We start from the raw sequence: 16,700 nt of genomic DNA, 5'->3' as shown, positions 1-16,700 counted from the left end.
TGGATGCAGTCCATGAAAATAAACTATATAGATAACAGATCCTTCCAACAGCTGTGATGTCAACCGCCAACAAAACTAGCGATGGAAACCCCTGGATGGCAATGTTAGGAACCAATTCTCTTCCTCGTGTGCAACCAGGATACCAAAATTTAACTCCTAAGGTAGTACGAAAGTGAGATGCAATCCCTCGGGATTTTTTCACTCTTGATCACGACTTCCAGCTTGACGAGATGGCGCAAAATCCGATACGAACGCCATAAGAACTTGTGTCTGAAGGACCTTACCCACCTTCCTAAGCTGACTAGCATACTGACATAATGGCAGATCCTAAGTTTACAGATAAGGCTTAGGGTCCATTTGCTTTAACGACGTTTAGCATAGAATATGTATATTACATTTCAGGTTTTTATAGTATTTACAAAGTTCTATTAGAAATAGGACCATAGAATAAGGTATCATAAAGTGTTTCCTGTTCACTCCTTGATGGAGTATAGGGCATCCACACAATCAGATTGTGCTTCAGTTTCACTATCATCACACTTAACGCTGTGCAACTGATAAGCCCACAGCAGCGAGACAAACACAAGACGAACGCAGACATCCATGACGACTGGGATTCGAACCCAGAGCAGCGAAATTGGGAGGTTGACGCTCTACCCTCTCAACCATAGTGCCAGCATAGATACATTGGATTAAGTCAAATTAATCGATGACAACCAATTACATAGACTGTCTCCCTTCCGGTTGACGACACTCTCTCTGGTATGTAGAAAGAGGAAAGAGAAAGTGGAGTGAGGTGAGGAGGGAAGAGAGCGGAGAAAGAAAAGGTGAGAGAGATGAAAGGGAGAGAGGGAATAGAAAAGAAACAAGTCGGGAAACCGGAAGCTTGAAGCTTCAGTTATAAAAGGTTTTGTGTTTCCCTATGTGAGAAGCATAACGTAGTTCTCCATTGGCTTATAGCATTGACCCGAGATATTGAACTCGTTCAGTTCTGGGCAGGTTACTGCCATTGCCAGAACTCAGCGATTTAAATATCTCGCGTCAACGCTATCAGCCAATGGAGAACTGCGTAATGAAATTGTTTCACGCATTAATGCAACCTGGATGAAGTGGCATTCCCCAACTGGTGTTCTTTGTGATCAACGTGTCAGCGCATGTCCCAAATCTAAAATTTACTGCAATGTCGTCCGTCTGCCACTCTCTATAGTTCTGAGTGTTGGCCGACTATAAAGGACAATGAACGGCGTCTTGCGGTAATGGGGACGAAGATATTGCATTGCACTGGTGGCGTGACACGTTTTGATTACGTCTGAAATGAGAATATCCGCGATCGATATTGGTTTGCACCGATCGTGGAAAAATTGCAAGAGAGGCGTGACCACACGGTCACGTAATTCACGCTACCGAGAATTCAACAACCAGTATTGATCAGAACATCGAAAGCAATGGTAAGCAATCAAAAAGCCGGCCAAAACAATGGTAGCTTGATACGCTGGATGGGGATTCAAAGGTCTCGCGATTACATCCTGATGAGGCATTTGATAAAATAAAATGACGAAACCAATCATCACGAGCCGACCCCGCTTGTGAACTGAAGGCTGAAGAAAAAGAAAAAGATGTGAGGAGCGACGAGTGCACGACAGCTCCGTGTAATACAGCTAAAAATTCCATTGCCCTCTATTTTCTAGAAAGCGATTTATGTAAATCATTTGATGGAAAGCCCTGTGTTGATAATGGTCACCCTCATACGCTTCACGCTCTGAGTTTAATATTATTAGCGAATGAAAACAATTTAACCAACATCAAATATAAACAAGTCGGGAAACCGGAATATATATTATGTGAGAGTATCCACTTTCGGGTGATATTGACATTCTTAGTCTTCAATTTTCAAAGAAGCAATAACTTTGACGTATTATAACTTTGTTAGTAATTGTACGATTTCCACCAAACTTGGTAAGATCATGCTCTATATAATAGCCTATATCAATATCTTGGTGCTAGAGTGAACTTAATTGGGGTTTGGCAGCCATTTACTAAAAATTATGGTAATATAGTATTATTAACTTTATTTGAACAGATATCGATGTGGAAGGTATTTCAGAGTCCAGGCACCATATAGTGGCAGCCTCCTGATTTTTTTCAGATTTTTCGGTTTGGTAGTTTCTTCTTCTTCTTCCAACAAATGTCAAAACTAAGATCGGCTTTGAAAAGTGCTAATCGAGACCTTTAATTTGATACCCCACATGACTATATTTGATGAAAAAAAATTTATTTTACACCCCCCTTTTGCATGTATGGGGACCCCCCCTTAAATTCGACATAAAAGGATGTAATTCACTGTATGCGTGAGCGTTCACAGTTCCCACCTTTCTACCAAATTTGGTGTCAATCGCTATAACCGTCTCCGAGAAAAATGCGTGTGACGGACAGACAGACAGACAGGCAGACAGACGGACAGACAGACAGACAGTAAACCGATTTAAATAAGGTTTTGTGTTTACACAAAACCTTAAAAAGGGAAGAATTGTTCGCACCAACGATAAAAAGATCAGCTTTAAATGAAAAAATCCTCAAGATTCTGGTTTTCGCCATCCAAGTAAAGCGATACGAATACAACGTTCTTGGGAGTTTTAATTTGAAGTATAGCTTCTAAAGTGGAGGAGCCTTGAAGCTCATTGATGGGATCTTGTTCATATTCCAGATCCCGGCTAGTAGTATTGCCTACAGTGAGGTTTACAGCGCGTTTGCTGCGAAAATGGGTGTCTATAAATGAACATCACATCTGATTTTAGACTACTTACAAATTCTTAGGCAGTGCCATGTTGTTCCAGTGAGATCAAATTGAATGTGAGTATAGTTACCTCCAGAGGTCCAACAGCCACTTAAACAAAGGGCAAGTTTGGCATCATTTATTATTAAGAGCAAATGCAAGTGATATTATGTATAAGCTACCGGAATTTCGATTTAGAAAATTAATTGGTACTGTATACATATATCCACTGCATAAGATAATTTCAGGAAAAATATTCAACAGCATTTTCTAAACCATATAATCCAAGAGTGCTCTATTTTCGCCCAGCAGTTGAATAACGCCATATAATGAAATTTCAGAACAAAGTGAATTTAGTACTTTCTATATATTTAGGAAATTCAATTTACAGTTTCTTATATATTTTAGTTCTAGCAAGTGAATATTTTCTCCAGTATTTTGTATAACTACAAAAATTCATAATAACAATAAACCCGAGGAACTTTGTATGAAGTTTTCCGAAGTAACTCTTCAATTGGCATCAAAAGCCTTTTCTAACTCCATTTTCTTTTAATATTATTTCCTTCTTCCTTCATATCTTTTGCGAGCTTAATAAACCCTTCCTACTTTCAAAAGTTTCTCCTGCTTTCATTTTCATTTGAGGAACACCCCCGATAAGGAATTGTGTCAGGTGGCAATTTACTTTTTCGCCACTTTCCAGTACATCAGGGTTTGATTACAACAGGGTTCCTCAGAATTGTCCCACCATTTCCGCCATCTTCTATACAACTCCTTCCTAGCAACTTTTTGGAAATCCACAATCACATCTGCTAGATTTGTTATTCTACTTCTGTAAAAGTATTGTACTCCAATTGCTATTTATAGGGACGATTCATCTGACATTGTCCTAAATGCGCCGCATACTCTTAGCACAATTAGATGGTATAGGGATTCACTCTGCTCTATTTTACGATACCAGCCAATGCCCCAATCCAAGCAGGAGCCGTATATAACAGAGTAGATCGTGCCGCACCTGCCAGGAATAGCTCATAACTGCAACACAGTCTCCCAATGTTAGGTATCATCCTCCACCCAATCAGCTAACTGTTACTGCCTTCTTACGAGCATTATCCAAGAAATGATGCATGGATGCGGCGAGTTCAACTTCAACCCTCTCCAGCATCTTTTCCATGGTGTCTAAAAGACAAATTGGTTGATATGAAATTGGTATGTCTGGTGGTTTCGATTCTGGCTTTTCCACTAGATAAGAACACTCTTTTCATTATGTATAAACTAAAAGTGCTAGTGAACTATCATAATTGAGCTTGTCCGTTAAAAAATTCTTTTGGGAATTCCATCCAGTTTAGAACCTCTCTCGTCTGAAACACGCACGCAACTCTCTCCGACTCGGTAACTGGAAGTATGAAAAGACCTCCAGTTTAACCACAAAGTAAAGTTTATTCCCCCCTTTTTTTATGAGAACTTCACTCACGTACGTTATTCATAAAAACTTTGTGGGCAGTGTCCCTATGATTGTTGTTGGCCTGAAGAGATAGTTTCGTATAGCATTCCTGCTTGCTCCTGCGCCCCTCTCATGTCTTTTTTGCTGAAGCACTACTCAAGTGTCCTTACGGATGAATCAAGCACTCAGGCGGTTTTCCGCAATGCTTTCCGTTATCGATACAGTCATCCACGATGTCGAGAAAGATGACCTGATGGCCAGTGGGGAAGTAGTGTCTATTCACCTATCACCCCTTAATTTCGGGAAGAAAATAGTGATTTCAAAAGTGATCATATTACTTTACGTTACGATACCTCAACAAAGACTCGAAATCGAAATCCTACTCTAAAGCCTACACACTGAAATTCCCAGCAATTATTCTGGGGATACGATTTGTGGCACCCAACACCCAGATGCCTAACATCTCTCTTATTATGCTATTAATAGTGCTCCGAGGTACGGTGTGGTTCTCAAATTACCACCATGTAGTCCTTCGACTCCCGAATGAACAGCGAAACCAGGCGATAAGCCACCTTTTGGATGTACATAAGTTTGGTATGATTTTTAGTGTTACCAAAAAATACGTATTTAGTGATCAATATCTATGTTGCTCCCTTCAAAGTAATCTTCCTCATACATAATACACCTATGCGGACGCTTTTTCCAATATTCGAAGCACTTCCGTCCGGTGGCTGAGTGGTTAGAGCATAAGGCTATTGTATGGAAGTTCGCGGTTCAAACCTCACTGGCAGTGGAACTGTATCATGATTTGGCGTCGGATACCAGTCGACGCAGCTATGCATGAGTACCTGAGTTAAATCAGGGAAATAATCTCGAGCGAGCACAATGCTGACCAAATTGCCTCCAATAAAGTACTCTAACACACTTCACGGCTCTGATTCAATTGGATTGTTGCGCCAACTATTAACATTATTATTGGTAAAGCCTTGATCTCTTCTGCCGATGTCTTCTGTTTTGTGAGCAGGAAAAGGTCGTAGGGGTCAAATCCGCAATTATGATAATCATAATCACCATTGACGCCATTCAGCAGCTCCTGAGCAATGTAAACTTGACTGAAACCACGCCTCATGTCCAAAATATCTATTAAAATTACTTGGCACAAGCAAACTTCTCTCTTTTCGACGATACTTACCGCAAACAATCTCCGAACCACGCGAAACTCTTCTAACCTTTGTGGGTCTCAGGCCGGGCGTAAGTTGAAAGCAGTGTGATGCAGGGTGGCGAAGGGTGAAGTGCGAAATCTGATTCCTGTTATGAATACCGAAAAAATGAAAAAGAAAATGACGATGAATTTTTCATCAAGGACATCTTTTAATGAAAAATATAAAAAGTATTATTAAGCAAACCATGAACAATTTTTTGTATTATATGGATTGCTCAAGAACTCAATAGCTCCTAGTTTTTACTCAACGCAAGTCGTAGTTACTGGTGAAAACTGGCCCGTGAACACAAACCATCGCAACTCACCCACGCTCTCAAACTGCGTTACGCTGTTGTGTTTACCTCCTTGTTTCGCAAAAAGTCACGGTGAGTCGCATCACCTCACCTCACCAAACTACATCTCAACTTGCACTTAGCCTCACTAACAAACGAAAAGTGCTATAGCTGAAATTGTAAGCAAACGGGGCGAGTAAATCAACATAAAAAAATCGTCTATACGCATCACGCGAATTACAAAAAGGCACCTTACTTTTTGATCACACCTCGTACGTTGTTCCAAAATGGCCGAATCCCAAACATTGAAAGCGTCTCTTCGCTGCAATCAGGTTACTACCTTCCATATCCGACAAAAATGCATTCATCCCAGACAGAAAACAAAATGCAATTTAAAAAAGTCAGGAAACCAGAAGCTCGTCGCTTCAGGTATGAAAAGTTATGTTTGTTTCTTGTGTGAGTATATTTAAGTGCAGAACTATCCCATTTATACGTAGTCCTTAAAAACCTTAAAAATATAATGGGAGAAGAGAGAATATTATTAGACAGTGGTCTCTGTTGCTTCATATGCCTTCCACAAGCTCCAAATGGCGCTTTGCTCCTGACCACTAAAATTTTCCCAAGAGATGATATCGTCTAGATCCTTGCATACCAGCTGCTATCTACCAATTTATATGGATTACACTATCGTCCAAGTTCTTTGAACCTAGGTTAGTTTCCACCTTTTTAGGGATGCCAACGTAGGAGATATCGCCTTTTTTGAAAAAAAAATTATTTCCAGACAGATCTTCTTTTCGTCTTTTTCTCTATCTTGCTCATCTCGCTCCAGAGTTTGGATTTTTGATTGCTGGAGTTTCCCGCTCCCGCCGATATTGGATTTATCGCCAATATGTTCCCTCATAAAGTTTGGCTGACATCCCAAAAGCTAATTTGTTCCGTTCCTTCTTCTTTCACCAGCTTCCTCCCCTTTCCTAACTTGGAGAAGTGTCATCTGCCTCTCCCATGTGATTTGGGTGTTTAGACTTTCCAATGTCTTGATGTAGAACAATTCCGACGTTATGTGCTACTGAGAAGAAATCATTATCATCATGTCGTACCAATTTTCCTATAACTTCAAAATGCATTCACAATCTAAAGGTCACATCATAGTGATCTAAACAAAACGATGGGACATTCTTTTTCTAATATTTCCAAGTGTCCAAGTGTTACGCGTTTGGTCAGACGCAGCACGCATCAGAGAAGAATATAACTTTTCAAAGGAAACTACTTGATCTGGGCCAATTTCGTACATGAATGCAGTTTTGGTCCACATCACGTGCTTGCAATATTCACCGCATATCCTGTGTGCGGATAGAAAATAATGCTAAAAGACATCAAACTTTATCACTTACAAAAAACAGGGGAAAATCAACATGTCGAACTTATAACCACTCGTAATTTTGCAAACGCAAAACAGGTTTTAAAATTTCCTAAATTCTGAATCTGAAATGTCAACTGAGGAGCGAGTTTCCCTTTTACCGCGTCATTTGCGAGCGCACGGTCGTAAAGGATCCCTGCTATATGGTACCCTCGTGGGAAAGCGGAACTGGAAGCAATATGCGAGCTGCGATAACCTTGAAGCACAACTTCTGGTCCAATCTTCAATTGCTGCTGCTTGTAATAATAGAAACCCCCAGGAGGATGCACCACCACCGACAATACAAATTGAACAAACCAGAGAAGGCACTTCAATTTACATTAAGACGTTCCGGGAAACTCGCAAGGAAAATATTTGGCTAACGCTCTACATCCTTTTGTACGTGGGCTACTTATGCATTGGAAGTGTGTTTTTCGAATTGCTAGAGTCGGGCATCGAGCAGGATATGAGAAGCTCCTACAGGAGCTCAAAAGCTGTTTTTCTTGCGAAATATCCCGAAGTACAAGGTAAATACAAGCAGTGTCTGTGGCGGAAATCTAAACAAAATGTTGTCCTGAGTAGCTTTGCTCTCAGCACCAGATGGGGGAAAATCCGAATTAAGTTTGCCAAGGAAATCCCATTTGTGTAATGTGTAGAAGTTGAATTTGAATGTTTATCGCAAGAACAATAACAGAACAAAACTTTGCAGCATCGAATCAGGCAAGCGGACTATTTACAAAATTTACTCAACGTTTTCTTGTTTGTATTTCCAGATGAGGACCTCGAGGCTTTCCTGACGGAAGTTGTGAAAGCAAATGACCGGGGCATTTCACCGTTGAGGAACGCTTCGAATGAACTGAATTGGGGATTCGGACAAGCCCTGTTTTTCGCCAGCACTGTGGTTACTACAATAGGTAAGTAGAATCAACTCCCCCCATCAATTTCAATAGAGCATCGGGAGATTCCAAAACTAAATTATAAGTTCAACTGGTATTTTCCAAAGACCATAATTTTTGCATTAACAGGCAATCTATAAAAGAATTCTCGGAATATAGGCAAGTGGGGTATCGAATGAAAGGACTTAACTATTACTGAAACATGCCTTAGTTTTGACATTAGCCATGAAGTAGATGACTGACTGGTAAAAATATACAGACTTAAAATGATGCATCCCTCAGAATTCAAGTGAGATATCTCTTCATAACGGGTCGCTCACGATATTGGGAATGGCGTCCCCAAGTGCCCGAGCAAAGTTTTATTCTTACATTTTAGGTAGTAGCCTTGAAGAAGTTTCTCAATAAAGAGTGAAGCGTAACCGACCAAACGTTGGTTCATCCGTTAGTTCTGTTATTAACTAAGCGGAACTGAAAGGGAGGCTTTATCGCCGTACACTAGGTATGCTGGTGTAAATGTTTGCTGCTGCCGATGCGGAGACCGGTCCACTATCCTTGCCACAGCTCAAAGTGAAAAGCTTACTCGAAAATGCATGGCAGTAGTCAAATAGTAGTATGTGGTGAAAGGGTAGGATAGGTCCCAGGGCCAAACCTGGATTGGTATCCACGATGGAGCATAAAACCTGAGAAACACCTGAACCAACACCAATAGCTCTACTACCAAACCCTATCTCCATCTCCACGTGGTGACCGCGCGTAAAACCGCACAAATTGTACCAACTGGTCCTCCAGGTTGGGGGTGAGGTGGAGCTGACGACCCTACACGGAAACAAAAACTTGTTACGAAGCCACAACAGGAGCCTCGGACTGGATCGATAACACAATTACGAACCCGGCAACGACAACGGAATAATGATTTGGAGATTTTCTCAAGGAATATGCGCTCCCTGTATAGAGATGGAGTTGCGAAGCAGCTAGCGGATACCCTGTCCCAATATAGGGCTGATGTAATAGCGTTGCAAGAGATCCGTTGGACAGGGTCCGATTTCCTGGAGAAGAGTCGCTACACCATACCTTATAGTAGTCATCCAGTAAACTATGTGCTGGAAGTCAAAAAAATCAACCTACTGTTATCGGCTTTGAAAACATAAACGATAGGCTATGCACTCTGCGCTTGCGAGACAACTTTAGAAATATAAGCCTCTTTCACTCCCCTACAGAGGAAACTGCAGAGACGGAGAAGGATACCTTCTACGAGGCAGTAGAACGAACCCTCGAAGCCTGTCCCAGGTATGATATCAAAATAATACTTGGAGATTTTAACAGCCAAGTAGGGACGGAGCCCGTATTCAGGCGATACGTTGGCTTCCATAGTTTACATCAAAATACAAATGACAACATACTGCGGATAATCCAATTATCAGTGTCATACAAAATGATTGTTGGAAGCACCTGGTGAGCTTGGAAAGCGGTCCATAAACAAATGTGGGCCTCTCCAGACGGGACCACTTTTAACCAAATTGACCACGTGCTGATCGAACGCCGCCAACTCTCAGCCTTGATGAATATCAGAACATATAGGGGAGCCAATGTAGACTCACTATTTCCTTGGCATGGTGCACCGAGCTCGAGTAACACCACCACCAAAGTTAACACTGAAGGCATCGGCAGCACAACCCTCCGCAACACCTATAAATCGCAGTCAACAGAGACCCTAGAAATGGAGCATCAACAAATTATCTTCACAATCACCTGAATCACGTTATCATAATTACGGCCACAAACATATTTGGACTCAGCCGTAAAAGAAGTCGGAACGGCTGATTTGACGATAAATGTAAGCTAGCAACGGAACGGGCAGATGCCACATACCGAATAAATATAACATAGGGAGGGGAACACTGTACACGACCATGAAAGAATTCGGTACCCCGAAAATTAACCTTGCCCTGGAAAATTTATCAGTGGTGCTGAGGCAAAATGCAAGGAATACGATCCTCTTTCAGTCCACCCAACTACTGGCCTATGCTGACGATGTCGACATCATGGGAAGAACGACCCGAGACTTACATACTGCCTTCATCCAGATCGAAGGCAAAACAAAATACATGGTGGCAACGTCAGGACCAAAAACCAAACAACAAACAACATCAAACCGCACTTGTCAAACGGGAAGAATAAGGATAGGAGAATAAAACTTTGAGACCGTTGATAATTTCTCCTATCTAGGGTCGAAAATTACAATCGATAACAGCTATGACGATGAAATCCACGCACGGTTGTTGGCTGCCAACAGAGACTATTTCAGCTTACAAGAACTAGTCCGCTCGAAACGTCTCACCATAGGGTCAAAGTTCTTACAGTCCAAGACAATGATCTTGCCAGTCCTAATGTATTCCTCGGAGACTTGGGTTCTTAGCAAGAAAAATTGCGAACTCTTGGCCGCGTTCGAAATTGTTAGCACCCTACATGAGGATAGACTATTCCGTAGCCTACATAACAACGAAATCGATAAGCGTTACCATGACCGTCCGGTTGCGGATAAAATCCGGCTCAATAGGTTGCGGTGGGCGAGTCACTTAATCCGTATGGATGAGGATGATCCAGCACGAAAAGTCTATAAGGGTAATATCTATAGTAGAAAAACAGATGAGGTAGACCCTGCCTGAGATGGAACGATGACACTGGCCAAGACGCCTGGCAGCTTTTAATAATATCAACTTGATGGACCTCGGCGCAAAACCGGGATGTCTGGAGTACCTTATTAAGGCAGGCCTAGACCGGATACCGGTTCTTGCGCCGTTGATGATGACGTTGATTCAGTTTACAAACTTCCTCCAAAAGGATATCAGCAAATGTGTGAAAAGCTAATTGAATTGGAAGAGCTACTGGACCGAATTTCCTTCTACACATGGAGAGCAATAAAAGGCAGATAGCCCATAGGAGAGCGAACTGATAAAAAAACCGAACGAGAAAGAGGCCCCTAGAAGAGATTTTATCCAGGCGGTTCCAAGGGAACAAAGGAAAGAAGGGTAAGAAGAAACAGTCCATTGCGCCGAAAGAAAACTTGACCTAAAGTCAAGTCGAACATACATAAATGGAAAACAAAAGGCATCAACTATGCTCATTAAACCGATCGAAGGCAAAACCCTTGCTGAAGTCCTCATCCTGAACCGCTTTAATATTCAGCTCGAAAATAGAACTGAAGTGTCTTCCATAAATCTTCCACATCTTCTTTATTTAGGTCCAAAAGCTATGGGAAAGGAGGTTTGGGTTTCTATCCTGTACGCTACCTGCTCTTTGGAAACTCAAGATTTTGACTCCCTTACAGAACTGAAAGAGGCCATCAAGTCCAGAGGCAAGTAATACCCATATAGACATCACCTCTGTGCTTTCTCGAGGCTGAAAACTTACTATAATAGAAGTTCAATTAGTTGGGTAGAATATACGTAGAATACGAGAACGGATAGCCTTCACAAAGTGTTGCAAGACTCTAGTGCCCATAGAACATATCTAAAACCTATCAGAGATCTGGCGGAAGAACAGCATACAAATTGAAGACTTGTTACGAAAAGATGAGTTGTGTTCTCTGCAAGAGTCGTGACACATCCGCTGAGGCTGTTGCACATAATGTAGATTCAGTATGATAGCCGATCTCCAGCTCGAAAGTAGAAGGTGCTTAGATGTTGATAACATGGTCCACATCTTACAAATCCACATATACCGGAGTGCAACAGCTCATGAACTGTTAGTGTTGTTAGTGCAGTTCATTGCAAAAGTAGAAGCTGGCCTAGTGCTAATCAGTGAACAGTACCGAAAAAAGGACTTAATTCCTCATGCACCCAAATCGGTTTCTGCTCAAAGACGAGGTTATCGCTTTGTTTTGTATTCCGCCTTCATGGATAATGAAACCTTGCCAAGCGTCTTAGGGATGAAAGCGCGGATTCAGGTCTTAAATGGGGCATCCGATCTAAAGGAAAATCCGACTCTAAAGGAAAACGGACCGTGGTCATAGCGGCGAGAATGGGGCTCGTCGTTTTAAACATCAGATCCACGCCAACGTTTCGGGGCTCAAACTGCAAGGAATCATTCGCGATGTAACCTTCACATCGAAATCACTGCCATCATTGCTGGAGAAGCAACCATCAATGCATCGCTGTCGACGCTATGTGTTGAAGCTCCACGAATGGAATGTCATGGAGGAGAACATTGAAAGATTTGTCAAAGCTCTTGGACATGCAGAGCCACGCTGGATACTTCAGGTGGTATAGGGTTTGCATTTGACATTGTTGTGAATTCACTTCTGATTCAGGCAAAAACAGTCAACGAATTTCCATACCCTGGATGCACCTAGACATAATAAGTCTTCTATATATTAGTGAACAGGCCACAAACTGGGGAAGGAGTGTCATGAATTTCGTTGTTTGGCACACGTCTACAAAGAGATATGTACCAGAATGACAAGTCGACGAGGTAGATGAGTGTTCATAGAGACTTGGTTATATTCTGATCACCCAAGAAATCGGAATCCTACGGAAACCTCGTTCAACTTATGCTGAACAAATGGGCGCATTGTACGGACATTATTCCCTGGGCATTCTGTTTGGTTGATATCAACAGCATGAAGTCTAGGGTTACTCACTTTTTGAAAGAGTTCTCTTTATAAAAAAAGCAGAAGTACATAAACTGTTGTGTTTAATTAGCATTGAACGCTGACCTAAAGGAAAAGTTTTTTTCTTGTCATTGAACTCGCAACACAAGCACTGATCAGTAAAGCCAAAAGATACCTTCAGTGGCCCTGCATAGTCACCACCCTATCTACTTAACGTTTGCTTAACACAGTCAAGAAGATGCTCGGAAATCTCATCAGAAGTAGACTCGCCAACGCAATATGCGCTCTCAGGAACTTATCCCCAAAGCAGAGAAATACACATGCTGTCATGAAGGTCCTAGATGCGTTCCACCGAGATAAGGGGTACAGCCGTCGATCAGTCGGCGGGTAGTGCTCCTCGTAGCGCTCGATGTGAAAAGAACTTTCAATCCTCTAGGATATACAGATATGCTAGAAACACTAGACAATTCTTTCCATGTGCTAGACTATTTTGCGAATATTAACATATTATCTGAGACGCCGCTCCTAAGTCTATGAGACACTAGTGGACCAGAGAAAGATGGAAATCACGTCAGTTGTAGCACATTGGCCCATTCTTGAGTCGAATCCATGTGATGCTTCTTACAAATTAGAAGAGTCACGCCTGATTGGTTAAGCAGTTGATGTTTTGATGCTGTTGTTATCAGATGCGCTATTAAACAAAAGCAAATGAATGGTTGCCCATGATTACAGCTCTGGATTTGAAAAAAAAGCCGAAGTAGTCATCTTCCCTGAAAAGAGAATACCGACCCTGCATCCCGTGGCGATCGGTGGGGACGATTATAGAGTCAAGATCAACGGTTAGGTTCCTTGGATTGACACACGACTCGAAGATGAGCTCTTTCGAGCAAATCAAAACAGCAGTGGATAATACTACAATAGCAGTTACGTCCTTAAGTCCGCTAATAGTCAATGGGACAATATGAGAGGCCTACTCTTGCAGGAGATGCCTTTCTGTGAGCACAACGCAGTCCGTTCTGATCTGCAGCGCGAAGATATTGGGTGATGTTCTTACCTATAAATGACGAGTGCCTACCGTAATGACCTCGAGCTTGCTGTGGTGCTAATCGCGGGGACGACTCCTGTCAACCTCCTTTCTAACGAACGTAATACCATCTACAAGTGCAAAAAAGAGAACTCAAAAGAGATGGTTGTCCGTGAAGAACAGCCATATTTATTAAATGAGCAGCTACTACCATCATCAGGAAGTTAAGCCCATAACTGAACCGGAAACATAATAATAATAATCGTTGTCACAACAATCCATATTGGTCAGGGCCTTAGAGTGTGGTAGGGCACTTGTGGCAGGCAATGTGGTCAACATTGCGCTCGCCCGAGATTATTACCCTGATTTCACTCAGGAACTCATTCACGATAAAAAATCCCTCTGCCACCAATGAGATTTGAACAGCGACCTTCCGTTAAGATATCACAGCGCTCTAACCACTTGAGCTGTCCGGAATCGAAAACATGGCGGGAATAGTTACTTCCTTACCTAGCTCGAGCATGGGGTTGACTGTATGCTCCGCAATGGGGTGGTAGACGACGCCGATCATACTTTTCTTCTTTTTGGGCATTGTCAGGACTACATTCTGAAGAGCATATTATATTCGGTTTTTTTCTTTTGGCGAAGAAAATTGAGCTCGATGAACGAAGGGACCGGAATGTAGAAGGTTCTTTGACCTAACTACTTTCCTTCCTCTTCTCCCACCCGTTGGTGAAAGGAAATTCTCTGGCTTGAAGGCTCGCTGATGCTGGAGAACAGATGGGCTAGTTAAAAATGATGTGCCAGACGGTTTCAAACTAGTTCTCTGATGGAGGAGGTTGGTTATCCGACGGCTTACTATTGCGGGAAACCAATACTCAGTAAGTCCACTCCAAAAAATCTGAAAAAAAATTGGGCAAACGCCTTTACATAGCCGGTTTTTTGTACAATACTAGAAGTCCCGAAAACTACTTTCTAGAAGTGGTTACAAAAGTAGCATGCAAGCGTAGGTACTGATACGACGGGATAGTTATAACCAGTTCGTCAATTTCCAATAGTGCCGAAGTCTTCTGAACGAAATTATATACCTCAATAAGACCTTAAAACTAGGAAGAGAATAACCGACATTCTCAGTAGGTCGATTGCTAAAATTCAATTTTACCTTAATAAATTGAATACGCTTGACTCCCACAACAGGGTCTGGATACGTTTGGTCCCCGGCCTCATTGGTTTAGAAAACATTAAGGCTGTGGAAGAGTACCCAGAAAAGTAGCAAACAGATGGATCCACCCTTCTGTCGAATTGGAAATGGATTTTTGGTCATGACAATAAGGGAGGAACAGGAACGGTAGAGAGAACTATGCTGGACGAACTCACCAGGAATTGAATAGTCCAGGGTGCTCATGGGGAGATATGAACTGAAGTGATCGCAGGATTGTTTAAACAGGTCCTTAGGATCATAGTGATTATACGCACGGGTCACTATAGGCTAAACTACCATCACGAGAAGCAATTGACGTCTACGGTCACTGTCTGCAAAGTGAGAAAACTTGCATACTTATTCTGGGGCAATGTCCGGCACTTATGCAAAGTAGGTTAATGCATATGGTAGATATTGAGGATATTGAGGAGAGAATACTTAATACCAGATGCTTGACTGAAACACAGAGAAGTAGGAAAGTGCTGTCAATTACATGATTGATGGACATACTATGGGTAATAGCTATCTATAACCATTGAAGGGTCACAATAGTGCGGCTTCCATGATACCACCGTTATTCAAGTTCACTATATTAATTTGTCATGGAAATGCTCATTCAGAGACTTCGTGAAACAGGTCCATATTAGTGAACTGCAGAAGAGAGTTAAGATTAAGCAATTTCGTCTAATCATAATTCAAATTTATAGTTCCCATTCTGTATTCATGAATCTGCTGCACAATCCAGAATAGTAAAATTATATTCAACTCAGCCATGCACTGCTATGCTCTGCGTTTTTCATGAATATCTTGAACCTTGAATATCTATCAAAAATGCATTTCCCATAAACAAAGTGTAATAATTCACGAACCCAAAGATACTCTCAACAGATTTAATATTTATGTTCTCATAAACAAAAACATCTAAAAAATATTTGTTTCTCTCTCCAGGATATGGTCGCGTCACCCCACTAAGTCAAACCGGAAAAATTTTCTGCATGATCTACGCGACAATTGGCATTCCATTAACGCTGGTATTATTAACGGCGGTCGTTGAGCGACTCCTTCTGCCGGCCAACTGGCTCTTGGGAAAACTCAACGCGAAACTAGGTCACCTCTATCAGCCCTTCAACATTCGACTAATGCATTTGTCCATAATAAGTAAGGGACATTTTGGAAGTGCAGCTTGAATGAGTCCTTAAAATTAATGATATCCTTTTTTCACTTGCAGTTTTAATTATTGCCATATTATTTTTTATGATACCGACCGTTGTTTTTGCAAACATCGAACCCTCGTGGGGCATGCTGGACGCGTTCTATTACTGCTTCATATCCTTGACAACAATTGGTCTTGGTGATTATATTCCAGGCGAAGGTGTTACCCAGGAGAATCGCTCTCTCTACAAAATTTGTATTACGATTTATTTGGTTTGTGGTAAGTACTGACTAATTATAAATTTATGAGTAGTTTCCTACAATTATTGAGTTATTATTCTTGAGGAAAATTAGCAATGTCGAAGAAAAGGATGAAATAATTACACTAAATTTTTCGGAGTACTTTCTGGTTTATCAAAAATTCATAGCAGATGGCTCAATTACTCCTCTCCCACGCACGTTAATCTTTTTCCAATATTTAAGCTCACCATTTCAAGGTTTACCAGCTTGTTGCTTGCCTGTTTCTATCAATAGAAAGCTTCAAGGGATCCTTGAGCTTTTTTAAAAAAGGGGTCCTTTTTTAAATTAATAAGAAGTTATAGATTGCAATTTATTGGAAGTGTGTTGTAAAAAAAATCTCGTTTTTAGATTAAAATTCTTCAATTCTTCTAAGTTTATATTTCTGCGAATTCTGTCTTCCGCTGTGCTATCCAG

At 41.4% G+C, this 16,700-nt stretch overlaps 1 protein-coding gene across 6 annotated transcripts in view; it reads left to right on the top strand.

The window, feature by feature from the left end:
- The window catches only part of LOC119657254 (potassium channel subfamily K member 1-like), a 114,345-nt gene that overhangs the window by 92,770 nt on the left and 4,875 nt on the right, over window positions 1-16,700 (top strand). For 4 of the 6 annotated variants that reach the window (XM_038064075.1, XM_038064077.1, XM_038064078.1 and 1 more), the window contains exons 2-5: window positions 7,109-7,631; window positions 7,878-8,018; window positions 15,783-15,992; window positions 16,063-16,266. In XM_038064075.1, the coding sequence (XP_037920003.1) occupies window positions 7,196-7,631; window positions 7,878-8,018; window positions 15,783-15,992; window positions 16,063-16,266 (991 nt within the window). In that variant the 5' untranslated portion in view covers window positions 7,109-7,195. The remainder of the gene's footprint in view (window positions 1-7,108; window positions 7,632-7,877; window positions 8,019-15,782; window positions 15,993-16,062; window positions 16,267-16,700) is intronic. The other 2 variants (XM_038064079.1, XM_038064082.1) reach the window with 2 other exon arrangements.

This window comes from Hermetia illucens, chromosome 5 (assembly GCF_905115235.1).
Source record: "Hermetia illucens chromosome 5, iHerIll2.2.curated.20191125, whole genome shotgun sequence".
In the NCBI taxonomy this organism is placed as follows: domain Eukaryota; kingdom Metazoa; phylum Arthropoda; class Insecta; order Diptera; family Stratiomyidae; genus Hermetia; species Hermetia illucens.
This window is presented reverse-complemented; position numbering and strand designations above follow the sequence as displayed.